The 19605-nt window shown below is 42.6% G+C and overlaps 1 protein-coding gene across 2 annotated transcripts in view; it reads right to left on the bottom strand.

Annotated features, from left to right (window-relative positions):
* Positions 1-19605, bottom strand: part of kiaa0586 (KIAA0586 ortholog) — a 62187-nt gene that overhangs the window by 15105 nt on the left and 27477 nt on the right. For both annotated transcript variants that reach the window (XM_080414744.1, XM_080414745.1), the window contains exons 12-26: positions 14914-15079; positions 14111-14230; positions 13134-13315; positions 12093-12162; positions 11785-11868; positions 10987-11100; positions 10080-10278; positions 7470-7673; positions 5798-6024; positions 4213-4293; positions 3439-3623; positions 2467-2591; positions 2186-2352; positions 1724-1892; positions 167-305 (exon numbers count right to left, since the gene is read on the bottom strand). In XM_080414744.1, coding sequence (XP_080270870.1) covers positions 167-305; positions 1724-1892; positions 2186-2352; positions 2467-2591; positions 3439-3623; positions 4213-4293; positions 5798-6024; positions 7470-7673; positions 10080-10278; positions 10987-11100; positions 11785-11868; positions 12093-12162; positions 13134-13315; positions 14111-14230; positions 14914-15079 — 2232 coding nt within the window. The remainder of the gene's footprint in view (positions 1-166; positions 306-1723; positions 1893-2185; positions 2353-2466; positions 2592-3438; positions 3624-4212; positions 4294-5797; positions 6025-7469; positions 7674-10079; positions 10279-10986; positions 11101-11784; positions 11869-12092; positions 12163-13133; positions 13316-14110; positions 14231-14913; positions 15080-19605) is intronic.

The following is a 19605-nucleotide window of genomic DNA, read 5'->3' as shown; positions in this document are numbered from 1 at the left end:
TGTGCATTCTGTATCATAGCATGGCGCGGTTAGTTGTAGTCGAAAAGAGCGATAATTTATGCTCAATCGTAATTAAAAAGTTGCGTGATGCCATGTACACACAGTGATGTGTGTATGTGTGTGTACGTACGTACACAGTGATGTGTGTGTATGTTTTTGTACTCACAGAGGCGTGTCTGTGCAAGATGGTCTTGGGGGAGGAGTGCTGGTGGGCGTGACCACGCGTCCTGGAGGCGTGCTGGTGGGCGTGGCTACATGTTTTGGAGGCGTGCTGGTGGGAGTGGCTACAGGTTCTGGGTCAGCCTCTGAGGTCAAAGGGTGACAGCAAGAGAAAGGCCGTCAGTGGCTGGACTGTCTGTCAGTCATCATCACAAGACTAATTTGATGTCTAAAGACGCTCTGATTGGAGGGAAGGAAAAGGTTAGCTTTGTAAAACTCAAAGTGTTCACACACGGCTGACTCCATTGCCAGATCCTAATACTATCATCCTCACGTCCTCCACCCGTGTTGTGTTGTTTACTATTTCCGGTGCTACACACAACTAAGTATAAATTTACAATTTACAATTTAGGCATTTAGCAGATGCTCTTAACTCTATAACTGCCAAAGACGTTTATAAACGTCTTTGAGAAATTAGCTGTTGCCTGCCAAAGACGTTTAAAAACGTCATGAAAAAAAAAAAAAAAAAATTCTAAAAAGATTCTCTAATTATTTAGTATTGACACCTTTTCGATATTCCAAACGAATAAGGAGATAACAATTTCCAAAGATTTGCTGCTCCATCCACTTCAATGTTAAAATTGAAACGGACAAACAATTCACAATGTTTTTTGGTTTGAAACTACTGGTTTTGAGCTATTTTCAAACATCAAACACCACATGACAACAAGGTCAAATTGACCTCGTTGACATTTGTGAAACCACACCTGAATCTCATCTGTGATTAGAAATTTTCTGGGGATCAATCATACTTGAGAAAAATATTTTGTGGCTATGCGAAAAGGTACCAAAATCGGTCAAAACCCTGGCAGAGGCTACAGACTGTTCTGAAAAAACTCTGGCAGGGTAAGAGTTAATCCAGTACAGTAAGCAAGGTAAGCACAAGGTAATACATCAAATGCATAGATAGTGTAGTGTAGTGCCTCAATAATCTAGGATCATAGGTAAACCAAGAACCTATCATCAGTCTAAACATAATATCAAATAAGAATTCATATGTACATTGAAACTATACAAGCTATATGCCAGGTCAACAAATGAACCTGGCATCGGTCTATATATCATGCCATCTAAATTACATTTTAACCTTTGCATAAGCCTGCAAGGTCGTCAAGGCTACGGCAAGTGCTACAGGCTTAAGTGGGAGTCTTCAGATTGCGGGGAAAAATAGGAAGCGGGTCTGCAATGGGGAATTTGTTCCTCAACAACGTCATGTGTCTGCTTGATTGGGGAGTATAAGAACATTATTCTATTTTTGGATCTGAGGCTGTGTTGCTAAGATTCACACATTAGAGTCAAGGAATTTATCAAAGACTCTCCATCTTCACGAGTTTAATTATTACAACAGCTATTGCATTCGTTTATTTGTTACCAATATATCAGCTTTATGCTGTCAGACTAGTATACACAGAACGAGACCAGATCAATAATCCATCGATCAATTAAACATGACTTATAGATCATATTTCAACACGATCTTATCTCCCATGTTTTGTTGTCCAACCTGTGGTTGAGAGGCGTTGAGGGGTCAGTGTGTGCTCCTCTATGGGACTGAGCTCCAGGCTGCAGGGCTCTGAGGCCTGAGGTGTGCCCAGGGGAGAGACCTCTCCACTGGGCACCGCAGGGCTGGCGCTGGGCTCTGGAGTTGCTACTGGAGTAGAAACCCACCTTTCCTACAAATGGAACACACAGTACAGAAGGTATACGCATGTAGTCTAGAGGTGTGAAGTATAAGTACACAGTCTAGACCAGAAGTAGGTTAAGTTTGCAGTCTAGGAAGTACTTTTATTTATAGTAAATATGCAATCTAGTACAGTAGGTAAGTACGCAGTCTAGTGAAGTAGGCAAGTACTGGATGTAGACTAGTCACTAGTCAGTATGTAGCAGTGTTTATTTTGTCGACTAAAACTATGACGAAAAATGTGTGTGTGTGTGTGTGTGTGTGTGTGTGTGTCTCTCCACACACCTCTGGTTGTGTTTGTTGTGTAGTAGTGGTGTGTGTGTCTCTGTGTCCCAACATCAAGGAGATGGTCTCAGCCAACGCTTCATTCACATACTGTCTGATGAGGTCAGAGTTCACCGGCAAGCCACAGTCAACCAATAGCTGAACACCTTCTCCTCCTGCACACTCCACTGAACACACACACACACACACACACACACACACACACAGTAAGTAACTTTATTTCAGTGTTAGGCACAAAACAATGAATATTCTGCTGTCACGCCCCCCTCCAACCCCCTCACCTATGTCTGAGACTGCGCTCCTCTCCTCTACATCCGATTGGCCGGTGGATTCGTTCTGGGCGGGGTCAGAAGGAGGGGGGCGGTACATCTCTGAGATCATCCTGGCCATGAGCTGCTGTTCAACCCTGAGAGAGAGACAGACAGACGGAGACAGAGAGAGACGGGGAGAGAGACAGAGAGAGATATTGAGAGACACAGAGAGAGAGAGAGAGAGACATACATAGAGACAGACAGACAAATGAACGGACGGACGGACGGAGAGAGATGGACAGACAGACGGAGTGAGAGACGGACAGAGAGAGACAGATAGAAAGATTGAGAGACAGAGAGAGAGAAACTTTGAATCAAATCTACGTTTTTCAAACTGATTTCAAGATGTTGCACTTTTGTACAAAATAAGGGCAAAACAAAGAGAGAACATCTGCAATCCGTGGTGTAGGGAATGGATCAGACCCACATTTCTTTCATCGGTGAAAGGCTCTATAGAATAGGATTAAAAAGGAACGGAACCACAATAGAGTAGAACAGTAAATCCTGAATGCTGATTTGAACAGACACATATTAACATTCAAATGTAAAGCATGTTATTTAGACAGACGCTTAGGTTCATTGTTTATCTGGTGTCCTATAGTTCAATGTTCAGATTGTTATTTAGATAGCTGTGGTGGAAAGTAACTAAGTACATTTGCTCAAGTACTGTACTTAAGTACAATTAGCCCTATATACATTTCGGCCATTTGAAAATACTAGATACAAGCTCACTACGCGTCGCTTTTGCGAGGCGTTGTGAGCTTGTAGATCGGCTAATTTCAAAAGATTTTTATACATTTTATACATTTGAAAACTGCATTCCATGCAGGTGACTGTTTACCGTGCTTACTGTAGGTCGCTCTTGATAAGAGCGTCTGCTAAAGGCCTAAATTGTATGTTGTATATCTGAACGCTAGTTGTGTGGTTGAGTGTGGGACTCGCCATTCAACCAGATGGTTCTCCAGGGTCTCTCTGGGCTGAGCCGGGTCCAGGGGAGAGGCCTGCTCCTGGGCAGGGAGAGGAGATCTGGGCTGGGGCGGGAACACTGGTCCATGGTACATCGTTACTGGAGGAGAGGCCTGTCCCTCCAACTCTATGACCTCGTCCACTAACGCACTGTCCTCCTCCTGAGAGAGGAGAGGAGAGGAAGAGGGATAAAGTCCTTTAACCCATTAAAGGCCTTTGCAGACAGGGTGCGATTGTTCAATCAGTTTTTACCACATGCGAAAAGACGCACGAATCGAACTGGGTTCGATTGAAGAAAAGAAAAGCACCGCTGCAGCCACTTGCCGCACGGCAAATTCCGAGCCGGTGTGCATGAGGTCATAGAGAACCATGTGTTCTTTTAAAAAATTATATTGTCCGTTTTTTTGTCTGCAAAGGCCTTAAGACCGGCAACGCATCAAAAATAGCAGATATACAAGCTCATAGCGTGGCACCGAGTGCCGCTCTATGAGCTTGTAGATCTGCTATTTTTGAAAAATCGTGAAAATGTGTGCAAATCTTTGAATATATATTTTTTTAAAGCAAACATTTGTAACTCAAATGAACACAAATATTTTACAAATGTTTGTTTTAAAAAGCTATGAGCTTGTATATCTGCTATTTTTGAATAGCCAAAGAAATCTAAAATGAATGCGTTCCCGGGTTAAAGACACAGTACAGGTACCTAGCGCTGTATATGAGGTGAGGTGTGACAGCAGGAGGTTGTGTTACCTGGACGACAACATCAACGACAGCCATGAACTGTGAGCCAGGGAACATGCTCTCATCTTGACTGTTCCTCTCATCCTCTGCCTGGGATTACAGATCGATGGATGACCCAAAAAAAAAGCATTTAGTCACTGTTGGGTACAGACCTTGTCCTTCCAAAAACGGTTACTTTTCAGTAAATGGAAAAGAAAAAGTCTCCTACCGGAGACATTAGCATCTTTCCGCCGGTCATCAAATTATTGGCTTAGGAATGTGTGGGTCTTTCTTACATATGTTATGGTCCTGGCATAGACTTGTCCCGTTTTGGGAGGATATATGTTCCTTTACGTCATCTTGTCTTGACCTTAGGCTGATACCCTCCCCTCGCCCCTGCCTGATCGATAATTTCAAACATGGTGACAGTTACCAAAGAAAATTGAGCAACCTTGCATTCATCGCTGCCAAAAAATGTATTGCTGTAAATTGGAAAGCCCCTCCCCCCCAACACTGGCCCAATGGAAGACAGAAATATCAAGTTATATACCTCTAGATTACTTACATTACAAAATTAAGGGAAAGTTGGACATTTATGATAAAATATGGACTCCTTATATATTCTCAGATGGGCTGATGTGAGAACAAGACCCTATAAAGGTGTCAGAAAGGCAGCTGCATCTGTAAACCTAGCGATGTGTTTGTTTTTGGTGTCTTTTTTTGTTATTTTAATGTTGTTGTTTTTTGTGGTGTTTTTTTTTTGTAGTCTGTTACACTGTACTGTCTTTAAAATAAAATAAAAAAACTATTATAGAAAATTAAAATAAAACTCTTAATAGACTTATTTTCTATCAATTACACACCCCATGAAGCTTTGAATTAATGGCGTTTTTTTTGTTTTTGTCGCATTCCTGGCTTAAGCCAATAATTTGATGACTCAAAGAGTCTCCATTGAGTCTCCTATTGACCGATGACTCGGTCATACACACACAAAATCTCACAACTGAAAAAAATTTGTGTGGCCGCAGTCCTATTATGCAATTTGTGAATACACACTAGCACTTGTTTCCTAGAGTAGACAATTAACACAGTATGTAAAATATGATTCTAGTAATATTGTTCCTGATGTTCTACATTTTCTACATGTTCTACACAGAAATCACAGACTGTGGCTTTAACCTTTGCTTTTATGAAACATCTGAGATCATTAGAATCTTATGCTTCTGAACATATTGCTAGTTTGACCACTTCAAATGCTATAATCTTTAAAACAAAGAAAATAACCGATAATAGCCTATCTACAAGCTCTCAATGTGACGCATTGTGAGCATGTAGATAGGCCGCAACATGCTTCCATAGAAGACATGCTGGCTGCTATGGAATTCAAATGAGTGAAATCAGTCGTGGCGACTGAGAACTTTAATCTATCTATCTATCTATTTATATATATATATATATATATATATATATATACACACACACACACAAACAAACACACACACAGCTCATTTCTTATGTCGTATCCCTTATTTTTAGTAATTACGTATATCTCCTCCATTCCCTCTTGTTTCTATTCTACCAACTAGTTCATAACTGCTAGTTTTATTCTGGTTACCTGGGCCTCCGGCTGAGCTGCTTCCACGTCTCCAGAGCAGACCTCCATGACGACAACGTTGCTTTTACGTGGTGAGAGGGGAGGAGGAGGAGGAGGAGGCGGCACACGGGAGGAGGAGGTGACAACCACTGGCCGAGGAGGGGAGAGGAGAACCGCGGAAGGCCGGGGGGGAGAGGAGAAGAGAACTCTGGAAGGCCGGGGAGGAGAACGGTCTATCCTGGGCTGGCCTACAGATAGATAGAGAGAATTAGATAGATAGAGATAGAGATAGAGATAGAGAGAGAGAGAGAGTGAGAGAGAGAGAGAGATAGTCTATACCAGGGCATGAATTTCATGGAGGCCATGGAGGCCCTGCAGTTTGGCCTTCTGCCCCTCAAAAAAAAGATAGGGCTTGATGCCACACCTGCACTGCCCCAGCTGATTTCACCGTTTTCTCCTCCAACTCTTTCCTGTCAAACCTGTCGGTTTGTGGACACCAGTGTCTCTTGTCAAGATTCTGAATTCTTAACTCTCCCCATCCTACTCTTCAATGGAGCCTTCTACACATGTAGAATGTAGTTATTTGTTGACATGTCCATTTTTAACAACTACACGTGATGAGATGTAGGTGTAGTACCTCTGCTTTGTCACAAGATGGGGCACTTTCCTAACAGTCCATTTGGTCTGATTAGTACTATCAGACTGAAATTAAACAAACTATTGTGTATATACTCAAAAGTATGTTGAGAAATGGCATACTGAGTAGTATGTAGCATGTGATTTCCGACACGGCTTATCAGTTCATCATACTGAGAGACAAGCAGAGGACAAGGGAGTCTATTCCCTGTTTAAACTGGGAGATGGATTGTTAAGGTGGAGCGCAACACCTACCATCAGTACTTACTGCATGACTTGCAGCTACCAAGCCGTGATACTCATACGCTGAGTTGGCGGTGGCCAAAATCAAACTCATGACATTGTGGTCCAAAGGCGAGCGCTCTACCGGTCCGATTGGGCTACCAGGACACTAACTTGCAACTAACGTTTTCAAATGATTGAGGAGTAAAAAGTACAATATTTGCCTCTGAGATGTAGTGAAGTATGGACTATGGAGTGTCGAAAACATTACATAATCAAGTAAAGTAAAAGTACCTCAGAATTGTACTCATTCATTGCCACATGACGTCTAAGACGTCCGTTTTTATCGCCATTGTTAAGCCCTGAGCGCCACGTGACGTCTAAGACGTCATAAAAAAAATAAAAATAAAAATAAAATATATATATCCTATATATACAGTCGCGTATATATATATATATATATTCTTTTTTTTTTTTTTTACTTTTTTTACTTTTTTTTTATTGGGAAAATATTTTTCTGAACCCAAGATATCATGATTTGAAAAGTTGCTGCTCCATTCACTTCTTGTTTAACTTCTTACTGAAAAAGGCTGTATCTCGGCTCCTGAGCACTTTTTTCTTACAATGAATTTTTGGCTCTGGCAATGGGACAACACAGCCAGAAATAAGTCTGGCACTGAATGAGTTAAGTACCATACTTGAGTTAATGTACTTAGTTACTTTAAACCACTGCATATAAGTCATGCTATTGATCAGATTACATCGCTGGTTGCATTATTTGAGAATTATAACTAATTAACTAATTGCATTATTTAATAATGAAACACAAACGCACAGTGACCCAGGGGGATCGCCATGGGGACGGGTTGTCCTTCCACAGGGGTCGTTGGAAAGTCATTGGGGTCACTGGGAATTGTGTGGGAGGGGCTAAAGATGTAATGGGGGCGTGGCCGCGGCGACAGTTCCAGAGGAGAGGGGATGGATGGGGCTGGAGGCGGGGCCAAGTTCGTCTGAGTCTTACAAGACTTAACCTTTACTCCTGAGACAGACAGACAGACAGACAGACAGACAGACAGACAGACAGACAGACAGACAGACAGACAGAGAGAGAGAGAGAGAGAAAATTAGTTATGTGATATACAACACCAGTCCAGGGGTGCTGCGGAATACTTTGATATCATTTTCAATTTGCTACAGCAAATGCTATTTTATATGAGTTTAAACATTTACCAATACGAACACAGGGCTGACAAACACAAATAACAAATCAAATCACCAAATGCACGTGGGTGCATAAAAAGTAATAGATGTTTGGTCATTGCACAGGAGCAAACAAGTTTGAAACCGCAAGTGAGTGTCAGGTAGCAAAGTAAAATAGAGGATAATTGGGACATGAATACAATAACAAAGACTAAACACAAGAAATCACAAAAAATGCATGTCATAATGAAAGGAAAATCGAACTGAATAGAAAGCACATAAAATCAAGGATTATGCAACCCCCACCCCTTCATAGGAGTAGACTGGCAAATGTTTGTGTCTTCCTAACATTACCTGTCAACAGTTTGAATGGAAAATATGGATACATTCAGCAACTGACACAAGAGGCCGTGTCCTATGTGTCAGGAGCAGCAAAATGGCCAAAAGTTAGGCTATGCAACAATAGCTGCTTTCAGTTGGAGTGGCACTGCTATACCTGCCCCACACCGTTATTCCTGATCTGCAGGGAAAAGGTGTCAAATGGTGTAAAAATCACACCCAGTGTTAAGTGGGCGGTGTGGTCATCACAGTGGTCATCACAGTGATGACTACGTCACGCGAAGCTTGGCCAATCAAAAAGAGGGACAGGTAGGAAAAGAGGGACAGACCGACCGACCGAAAGCCTCCTGTAGGCCGACCCCCTGGGTCTGGCAAATATATATGTTTAGGGGTGCCCTGAGCCCAAAACGTTTGAGAACCACTGCCCTATATTATACTTAAACATATACTGTACTTGTATGACAGTGAAGTAGTGTTGATTTTGACAGCAAATTTTGATTCAGTTTTAGTCATAGTCTTTTGCATCAAATTCCATTTAGTTTTAGTCATATTCTAGTCATCTGAAATGTTTTACTTATAGTCTAGTTTTAGTTGACTTAATATCATAGGAAAAGGTATTTTGGCGGTGCCTTGATGGCGTCATAATGGCTGATTTTACACTTAGTTGCATGCTGCAGTGAAGAAAATAATGATGCGATCCCTTGCCATGGAGAAACCCTTGTTGGCAAGCACAGAGGTCAGACGTTTCTTGCAGTTGGTCACCAGTTTGCACACATCTCAGGAGGGATTTTGTAAGAAACACGAAATGACCATCAATCGCCCTCAGTCTGGGGCTCCTCACAAGACCTCGCCTCGAGGCGTATCAATGATCATGCCCAGAGCTACACTGGAGGAACTTGTTGCTGATCTCAGCTGGCAGCTGTAGACCACAGTCACCAAGAAAACCACTGTTAACACGCTACACCGCAATGGATTAAAATCCTGCAGCGCCTGCAAGGTCCCCCTGCTCAAGAAGGCACATGGGGGTCGACAATATACATAAATGGCCCGTTTGCCCAGATGTACTTTTTTTAATTAACACATTGAGTGCCAATCGCGTCGATCTACGCAAACCTACTTAATTGCGCAGCGTGCCAGTCGCGTAGATTTACGCGAAGTGGTCTTTTTTTTAATTTTACTCACAGGTTCACACATCATTGTAGGCCTCGTTCGCTACGACACATTTCATTGTAGCACCACCGGAAACGGAATTATCCATATCCGGAAATTCCGGATCCCATCCGCCTCCACTCTAAAGCGGAAACTAAATGTCCATTTTCTCAGTTGTTGTTTTTCTCATCGCTGATCGCTGTTTAGCATAAACCGCTGTAGCTTCAAGATGGCGCAGATCGAAACGATTTTCGCTGGGCGTTTCACACAGATCCCCTGTGTGTTTACAAACAGTTGAACGCGCGATTTTAACGGATTTAGCGATGTCTGTGGCAACGTGAAAAAAACAAAAAAACAACAATAAATCGCTGGCACTGGTGAGTACATTATGATATTAAACTCTGGCATGGAATTTGTTAAGGCCCAGATGCCCGTTTGCCAGTGGTGGAAAAGGTACTCACATTTCTTAAGTAAAAGTATCAATACTGCCATATAGAAATACTCTGTTATAAGTAAAAGTCCGGACATCGTCATAACGCCCTGGCTGCCAAGAACGACTTATGACGACTTTAAAAAAAAAGTTAAATACAAATACCTCAAATTTCTACTTAAGTACAGTACTTGAATACATACTTACTTACTTTACACCACTGCCGTTTGCCCTGATGTACATTTTTTAAATTACAGTGAATTCTTGGGTGCCGACCTCCTTCCCTCAGCTATGAAGACACTTTTGGATCTAAAAGGTCAAACTTACCTTTGACCCTCTCCACCAGTCGGGGTCGCGGGCCCCTGGCCCGAGGGGAGGTGGGGGAGCTGAATCGAAGGTAGGGGCCCTTCTTCAGAGTCCTCCTGTGGCCCTCGTACAGCGCTCTGCCGTACAGCTGCTGCAGGTAGGCCTCACCTTCCCCTCCATCGCCTCCCCGTTCACCTCCTCTCTGGGAGTCTGTCTGGAGCTGGAACAGAACATCCATGCATTACTCATCTCACTTTGCTAATGCTCACATGTCTCAGGCTCTTTTGGTATGTCTGACAATATTTACCCATTAACAACTCACTCACTGCCAATTTATTATTATTATTCGTTTCACACAGAACCAGGGGATAACGTGAACCGAAGATTTACTGCTCCGTTCATTTCCTGGTTAATTTATTTGGGAAATAACCTGTATCTCGGCTGGAGACTGGAGATAAACATTCTGTGACCACTTGAAATGTAGTCAGGGCTTTATTTATTTATTTACTCTGGCAGTGGAAGAGTTAAGACTCTACAAATGCTTTCTAAATCAGTGGTTCTCAAACTTTTCCATGCCAAGGACCCCCAAATTGATACACTTATTTGGCCGCGGACCCCCATCTGAAAATGTTTTATGCCAGGGGGAGCCGCAGAAGAGAAGATTTGTGTTAAAATAATTCAAATTATTAAAAGAAAAATAGCAGACGTACAAGCTCGCAGCGTGGCATTAAGTGACACGCTGTGAGCTTGTATATCTGCTATTTTTGAGAACCATCGTTCTAAATCCTAAGAGTATAGCTAAAATCTAAAATGACAAAGACGCTTTCCCGGTTTTAATGGGTTAAATCAGGATGAGAAAATGAGTTGAGATGAGATAAGATGAGATGAGACGAGGGGAGGAGAAGGGAAGAGAGGAGTTCATGTGTACATGTGTGGGTCCTGTGTCTCTGGGCCGTTCCGTCTGTCCGTCCTGGCTGTTTGTCTGTCCACTGAGTCCTCTCTGTTTACTTCCTGGTCTTCTGAGCGTGCCCAGTGACCTCCCCTGCAATCCAACCAATCAATTCCATCAAAGCTTTATCGGCACAGCCGCCAAGACAAATAAAGATGGTTCGCGACTCATGGCTGATGCCCCGGTGACTCCGTCTAGTCAGAGGTCAGGAGGCCTGTCACAATCATTACATAATCGCCTGATCGCAAATATTTGCATAACCGTCATAATTGTTTCCAAGTTAAAACATTTTCCAAAAATAGCAGAACTGGACGATCTACAAGCTTACAAAGTTGTAGATCTGCTATTTCTGCTATTTTTATATTTTTTTGAAAGTGTAAAATTATTAAATATGTCAGTAATTTCTTTGTATATTTAAGTTATTTGCCCTGTGCAATTTTTGATTATGAAGCCTAAAAGGCGAACAGAAATAATGTTTTTGTTCACATGTTCCAATGTTCAATGCCCAAAACACAATAAATTGTTAATCGCAATTATTTGTGTGACAATTAATTGTCAACTTACATCTATAATCGTGACAACCCCAGAGGTCAGTTGGTTGACGTGTGTCTGTGTCTAGTCCTGTTCGCACGGGACTAGTACTAGCCGAGGACCTCTGATCATTTGTAATAATGGCCTTTTTAACAGTAATAACTATGGTGGATTACGGTGAACAGATACTACATTAATGTATTAGTTTAAACTAATATAAAACATGAATGTATTTCATAAACAAACCTCTTTGCTCTTGGCGGGCAGTGAAGCATCTTTGCTTTTAGAAACATCTTTGTTGTTGGTGGTGGTGGTTGTTGACGTCTCAGCCTGAGAGAAAAGAAAAGTAAAACCAGTTCACCACCAGTAAGACTGGCTAAAGAATGGACAGAGCGGGGTGATGTGTGAATTCAATATATGACATTATTCATATGACAGAAACATAAGGGTCTGATGTATCCAAATGATCACCATTTCTCTAGAGGAGAGGAGAGGAGAGGAGAGGAGAGGAGAGGAGATCAAGATGAGAGAGTAGAGCAGATGTAAACACTGACCTGTGTGTCTCTCAGCGTGCTGATCCAGGCGTTTACTGTCTTTTTAATACGAACTTCTTCACTTGAATCTCTACAAGAAAATAAACGTTTTACTACTGAGACACAATTAGGTCTTTTAACTATCCATTATCTTCTTTCTTTTAACATTTTCAATTAAGCAATTAACATTTTTATATACTGCATACAAAACAACTCGAAACATTTGAATAGATTTATTAGAATTGAATAAATTGATTAGTCTGGTTAACCACATTTTATACGTTGTTGTACAACACTGTTGCTCAATAATATCTACAAACTCACTAGCCGCACTGGCAATTGCCAGACTAATCAAATGGGTTCACAAAAGGTCCCCACGGTATCGTGGGGAACTTTTGTGATTGTCAATGACAGGTTTCTAGATGTGCTATTTTGGTTATTTTTGCTACTATTTTATAAATGTTTGTAGTTTCATCAATTAATCAATATTGGTTTGATTAACTGTTGTACCCCTGCATGCGTATGCGTGGTATTGCAGACCTGCCAACCTTGGGAAAATGTTTTTAGAACCACACCTGCGTGCTTTCACGCCTCCTTCGCGCATGTTGGTTTCTGCGCATGTAATCTAATGTGATCTAAATGCTGCCATTAATAATTGTTATTAATGGCAGTAGAATAATCAACTTCGATTTTGATCAGTCTTGCACATCCCTACTGTGTACCTGTTTTTTGACAGCACGTTAATGTGTGTGTGTGTGTGTGTGTGTGTGTGTGTGTGTGTGTGTGTGTGTGTGTGTGTGTGTGTGTGTGTGTGTGTGTGTGTGTGTTTGATTGATTGAATATTTTATAGACATTTTTAGACGTACAACCGTACAACAGGTTAGAAACGCCTAATGAAGGAGACCAAAAAAAAGCCAAAGGCTTGTTTCCATTGTGGCCCATTAAACATTCAACACCCAAACAACAACAGTGCAACTAACAACAAAACTAAATATACAGTTTTAAAACCATTCATGATAAAAGTGTGTGTGTGTGTGTGTGTGTGCGTGCGCGTGTGTATACCTGTTGTGTGACAGAGCGTTCAGGTGTGCGTTCAGAAGGTGCGAGTGTGTGTGTCTCGTCATGACCTCCAGGTTGTCCTCTACAACCTTACGTCTCCTGCGGACCTGACGGAGAACCTGCCCCGCCTCCTCCAGCACAGACCACGCCCCCTGAGGCGCTGAGGCTCCGCCCTCCGCAGCAGGCTACAAAAGAAGCAGATATAAGGGGCCGTGTTCACAGAGAACGCCTTTTGAGCTGAGGAGCGTGTGAGATATCATGTCCATAGCATGTGCGAGTGTGAATCACATTGACTGACAGAATCAGTCTGGCGTCTACTTAAAGCCTGAATTCCATTACAGCTTAAGCACGACTTAATGACCTCCAACTTTCTTTCAATCGCACATCGTCATTTGCGGCATGCGTGACTGACAGCGCGAGGCTTGCACTGCCTGACACACAAAGCCTCAGACTCAGACATGACTCAGACATATTGGTCGGATCGGTTGGTGTACTGGAGATAAATATTCTGTGGTTCTTGAAAGATTAGTCAGAATGCTTAAAAATGCTGGCAGAAGCTACAGCCTGTTTTAGAAAATCCCTGGCAGTGAATGTGATAGTAACAGAGGTTGTTTATGCTGAGTTTGCTGAACATGAGAAAAATATCCAGTTTTTGGAAGAAAACTAACACGTTATGTCCAGTCACTGACCTGCACTCTAGATGTTCCTTTTTACTAAGACCAAGTTTGAGGAGCAATTCTTTTGCACACCTCCACCAAACGGTGGCCCAAAACATAATAGAATATGGGGGTCCCCCCAGGGGTCCTTGAGGTGGTTCCAGGGGGTCCCCAGCTAAACTAGTTAATATAGCATCAAAATCAGTTAAAGTTTGGGAGTCCCTTGACGTGAAAACTCATATAAATCACTTGATGATTCAACTTTTTAGCAGGCAAACCAGTCTGACTACGGGAGAGGAGGAGGAAAAGGGGGGTGGTGGTTACCGTGGATACGCAGGGAGGTGCAGGAGGAGGTGTGGTCTGAGTGGAGGAGCTGACCTCCCTGTTTCTATGACTACCGAGTCCAGGGCAGGTGATGGAAGAGCTAGGGAGAGTACCATCATCCTGTGTAGGAGAGAGAGAGAGAACCAAGTTGTTGTGAGCTTGTAGATCAGCTATTTAAAAAAATAAATAATTACAATGTGGCCTGTAATGATATGCCCAAATTAGGGATGCCTGGTTGAAAGTGGTTAACTGTGTTTTTTATTTTTTCATTGTTTAGTTTTTTGTAATATTTTTTTTTATCCAACGATTTTGTAACCCTTTTTCACCTGGTGCCAATTATCTAAGTGATCCTGGGCGCTACACTCCCCCCGCCAGCCTAGGGAGCCCAGAGCCGACCTCCTTCGACGCATGAGAGCCAACTGACCTTCTTATCACCTGACAGAGGGGGAGTTTCCCCTGGTAGGACGGTAGGACGTGTGGAAGGAACACGTTATTCCAACCAGTTCCTTTCCCCTCCGTCAGGCATGGGGGAGGCAGTATAGCGACCAGGATTACTACATGTTTTTGTGAGGGTATTAACTACCCTAGGAGACACGGGGAGAACATGCAAACTCCACACAGAGTAGGCCCTTTGCCGACCCCACATCGTGTTTGTTTTTGGTCCAGATATTATTGCTGCAGGGCTGGTTCTGGCCCACGGGCCATCTGTTGAGCCCCTCTAGCATATTGTATTGTATTTGTTGTATATTATATCGTATTGTGTTGTAGATTGTATTTATTGTATACCGGTAGTATTATCTCACCGTCAGGATGTTCTTCATCTCTGTCCTCAGCCGACTCATCTCCTTCAGCACGTGATTGGCTTGCCTTACTGCAGCTTCACTCTGATTGGCTGGAGCCTGTGACTGACTTCCTGTATGGGTGTGGGTTTCCGTGGCAGTGGCCTGTGGGTGGTGCTGTTGAGTTTCTCTGCACGACAGACAGACAGACAGACAGACAAGACTTTTAACCACATATCCTTAGTTGACCGGAGACCCCAGGGGTCTAAACTAGGCCCCCTCTTGTTTTAACTCTTCCCTACATAGCTTTTCTGAAAAGAGCTGATCGACAAGCTCACAACGCGTTGTAACAATGTGACTTGTCAGCTTGTAGTTTGGCTATTTTCGCTGAATCTTCGCCCCCAGAATATGGTCGCTAGGGTTCATGTGGTTAAACGGCAACAACAATAAAACGTGCATTTTGTTCATGTCCATGAATCAATCTGATGTTAAAGGTAGGGTAAGTGATATTTTTGGGTTAAAACAAAAAGTATTTTGTTAAATGGTTAAAGCACTATATTCTGATAGTAATCATTGCTATAGAGTGTTTGTTCAGTCACAGGAGTCTCCCCGTCTCTACAGCTCTTTAATAAACAGAAAATACATTTTCCGGTAGGTGTCAAAATCTCAGCCAATCAGGAGAAAGTACCTGTTTTTAAGCTTCATTTTTATAGTGTTCCAGTTCCAATTTTGCCTGCTCATTTCTTAGTGTCATCACTTCCAATTTCACTTGTTTAATCTATATCCTGATTGAGTTCTCTATCCTGATTGGATAACATTGGAAATGAAACTGAAACGAAAATGCATTTTCTGTTTTATAAAGAGCTGGAGAGACAAGGAGACTCCTTTTACTGAACAAACACTATAGCAATGAGTACTATCAGAATATAGAGCTATTTAACACTTATTTTAACCAAAGAAAATCACTTACCCTACCTTTAATACATAGAATATTATGTAATATGTCTGAATGGATGTTGTGTCTAATGTATAGTCTACTACTGTCTGAATGGATGTTGTGTCTAATGTATTAATAGTCTACTGTCTGAATGGATGTTGTGTCTAATGTATAGCCTACCGTCTGTGAGTGGATGTTGTAGTCAATATATATTATGTAATGGTACTATATAAGTACACTATGAGCAGGATAGAAAAGGAGCAGTACTTGGAAACATACAGTATGAAGGATATAGAACTTCAACAGGTATTTCAAGTATTTTGATGCAGTCCCACCAAATGACCAGTAGGGGTCATGATGGCAACGTGTTCAGTGTTTCAACATTTTTCATGACACTAATCCTTCCATTCTACCTGACCTGTGTGTGTGTGTGTGTGTGTGTGTGTGTGTGTGTGTGTGTGTGTGTGTGTGTGTGTGTGTGTGTGTGTGTGTGTGTGTGTGTGTGTGTGTGTGTGTGTGTGTGTGTGTGTGTGTGTGTGTGTGTGTGTGTGTGTGTGTCTCCCTCTCAGCTGTCCCACTGTCTGTCTCTCCTACAACGTCTCCCTCTCAGCTGTCCTACTGTCTGTCTCTCCTACACTGTCTCTCTCTCAGCTGTCCCACTGTCTGTCTCTCCTACAACGTCTCCCTCTCAGCTGTCCTACTGTCTGTCTCTCCTACAACGTCTCCCTCTCAGCTGTCCTACTGTCTGTCTCTCCTACAACGTCTCCCTCTCAGCTGTCCTACTGTCTGTCTCTCCTACACTGTCTGTCTCTCAGCTGTCCCACTGTCTGTCTCTCCTACACTGTCTGTCTCTCAGCTGTCCTACTGTCTGTCTCTCCTACAACGTCTCCCTCTCAGCTGTCCTACTGTCTGTCTCTCCTACACCGTCTGTCTCTCAGCTGTCCCACTGTCTGTCTCTCCTACAACGTCTCCCTTTCAGCTGTCCCACTGTCTGTCTCTCCTACACCGTCTGTCTCTCAGCTGTCCTACGGTCTGTCTGTCTTTCATACACTGTCTCCCTCTCAGCTAAGCTGTCCTACTGTCTGTCTCTCCTACATGTCTCAGCTTTCCTACTGTCTGTCTCTCCCACACTGTCTTGTCTGTCTCCCTCTCAGCCTGCCTAAAGTCTACCTCTCCTACATTGTCTCAGCTTCCCTACTGTCTGTCTCTCCCACACTGTCTCACTCTCAGCCTTCATATAACATATGTCTGTCCTACACGCTATTTGGAAAAAAATACCCCCCCCCCCTTCTCTGTTTCCATGGTAACAACAGGCAGCATCTCCGTGCTGATAGCTGGGTTAGCAGTTCATGACACACAGAGAGCTCTGTACTGGGCCACCGCCTTTTTCCGCTCTACACCAAATATCTTCGTAGAAAACAGCAGATCAGCTATTCCCGCCGAATGTTCACTCCCCCCAGAATGGGGAACGCTAGGGTTCATTGTTGTTAACAGTCGGATGCAGACACTCATTCCTTTCAATAGGTTGGATTATGGAGGTTGATCACATCACAGGTTTACAGACATTTATTTATTTATTTTCTGACATTTGTAGTTTTCAGATAAGGGGAGGAAGATTAGAGACAGAAGGAAGAGAAAGGAATCAAAACAGCATAGAAACAGAAACAGTCGCGTAATCAAATGTTGCAATATGAGTAGAGTGAAGATTGCGAGCTGGACGATATAACGATCTCGATAATGAATCGCGATAAAACCAGCGTTATTTACATTGAGCCACGTCCGAGACGGAGTGGAGAACAAGACGAGTGGAACATACCACGGACATGATGAAACCAGTGTTACAGTGAACTTGTATTATCCTCCAAAAGGTGAGGAGATTGTTGACAAAGGGTTACACGACGTCCGTTATATATGGAAACGGTGAGGATGTCCCAAAAGTGGCACGGCACAGTACCCTAACCCTTAAGTTTTCCAAATCCATCCATTGTGATAAATTTTGATATCGATCAACATGGATAAAAAAAAATTGCGATAAAAAAAAATGTTTTGGGTGCAAACACACACACACACACACACACTTTCTAAATGTAAGGTGCACTGGTGCAACCAATGAACATTTGTAGTTGCGCTGGACAGATTTGTGGGTGCACTCTGGAGCCCTGTACAGTAGCAGGTACTGTATGTACAGTACATTTGCATCCGTGTTGATTTCGTCAACTGAAACTATGATGAAAAATGTTCCGTCGACTACCTGTTTTCACTGACAAAAAAACAAAATAAAAACTAAGCTATGATGACTAAAACTAAAACGAAATATATTGACAATTATTGTCAACAAATAAAAACTAAAAGACTAAAATGTCAGGCAGGGACTAGTGGAGAAGAGATCCAGTAGAAAAAGTCATGTTATGTTTGGTTGCGCTCGGGTGTTGCAGATCTACAGGCTCACAGATCCACAAGCAGATCTATAAGCTCGCAGATCTACGAGCTCACAATGCGTCGCGCTTGTGAGCTTGTAGATCGGCTATTTTCAGCATGCAACCAAGTGTAAAATCAGCCATTATGACACCATCAAGGCACCGCCAAAATACATCGTAGTCAACTGTAGATTTAGTCGACTATAATCTTATCATATTTAGTCAATTAAAACTGGACAAAAACTAAACAGAATTGTATTCAAAAGACTATGACTAAGACTACCGGTAAATACACATTTGCTGTCAAAATCAACACTGATGTGCATGATGGTTAGAGAGGGTTTACATAATGTGTGACGCTCGGTTGAGCACGATTCTCTGTAGAGTTGTTCCGATACCGACGATACCAGTATTGGAAAAGCTGCCTAAAATGCTGGCATGGAGTATGCCAGTCTATACCATTCTGATACCACGTAATTTATCACATGATGATATTTCATTACATATTTTTTATGTGTCACGACTGTTTAATACTCTTACTGTACTATTTACATCATAATTTTGTACCTGCATATTAACAATAATTAATAGATTTTTTTTAATGTATTCCTAGATCAGTGGTTCTCAAACCCTTTTAATTTCAAGAACCCCCATGATTCTAAAGAGTTACAGACCTGTAAGGGTCCATATGGAAACCCCTCAAGGAACCCCCGAGGGTCCCTGGACCCCACTTTGAGAACCACTGTCCTAGATGTGTTTAAATTACACACTGGTATGGTATCTGATCGGTACTCTACTCGGTATCGACCGATACACAACAAGTAATGGGTATGGGAACATCCCTACATCGTTGTGTACATGCTGTGCATGTGATTGTGCCGTTTTGGGGTATCCAGTATCCACCATTGTTCTTATCTGGGTAGAACCCAGCTATTTTGTTTTCTTATTGTCGGTCTGTCTGTCTCTCTGCCCTCAGATTCGGAGGTCATTGCTGTTTCACAGGAAATGTGAGAGGGGGAGGGGGAGGGGGGGGGGGGGACCTCTGCAGCAAACTGAAATATGTGGAACAAAGGAGAGGAGAGGAGAGGAGACACGCCTGTGTCTCCTGAGTGCTCATTGGTCAGTCTGACACGAGGAAAGAATGGGATGCGGGTGGGGTGGGGGGGGCGGAGGGGTCGTTCACATTCCACGCTGGAGATGCTGACATCATCGTCTATAAATGGCCAACAGGCGAAGGAATATAATCTGGAAAAATAACCCTTTGCTCAAAACACACACACAGTATAGAAGCACATTCAAAATGCTGCGTTGAAAATGCACGAATGCGCACATTCTGTCTAAAGACAAAGGCAACACAACACA

Source organism: Gymnoscopelus braueri (assembly GCF_963280865.1).
Source record: "Gymnoscopelus braueri genome assembly, chromosome: 19".
Lineage (NCBI taxonomy): Eukaryota > Metazoa > Chordata > Actinopteri > Myctophiformes > Myctophidae > Gymnoscopelus > Gymnoscopelus braueri.
This window is presented reverse-complemented; position numbering and strand designations above follow the sequence as displayed.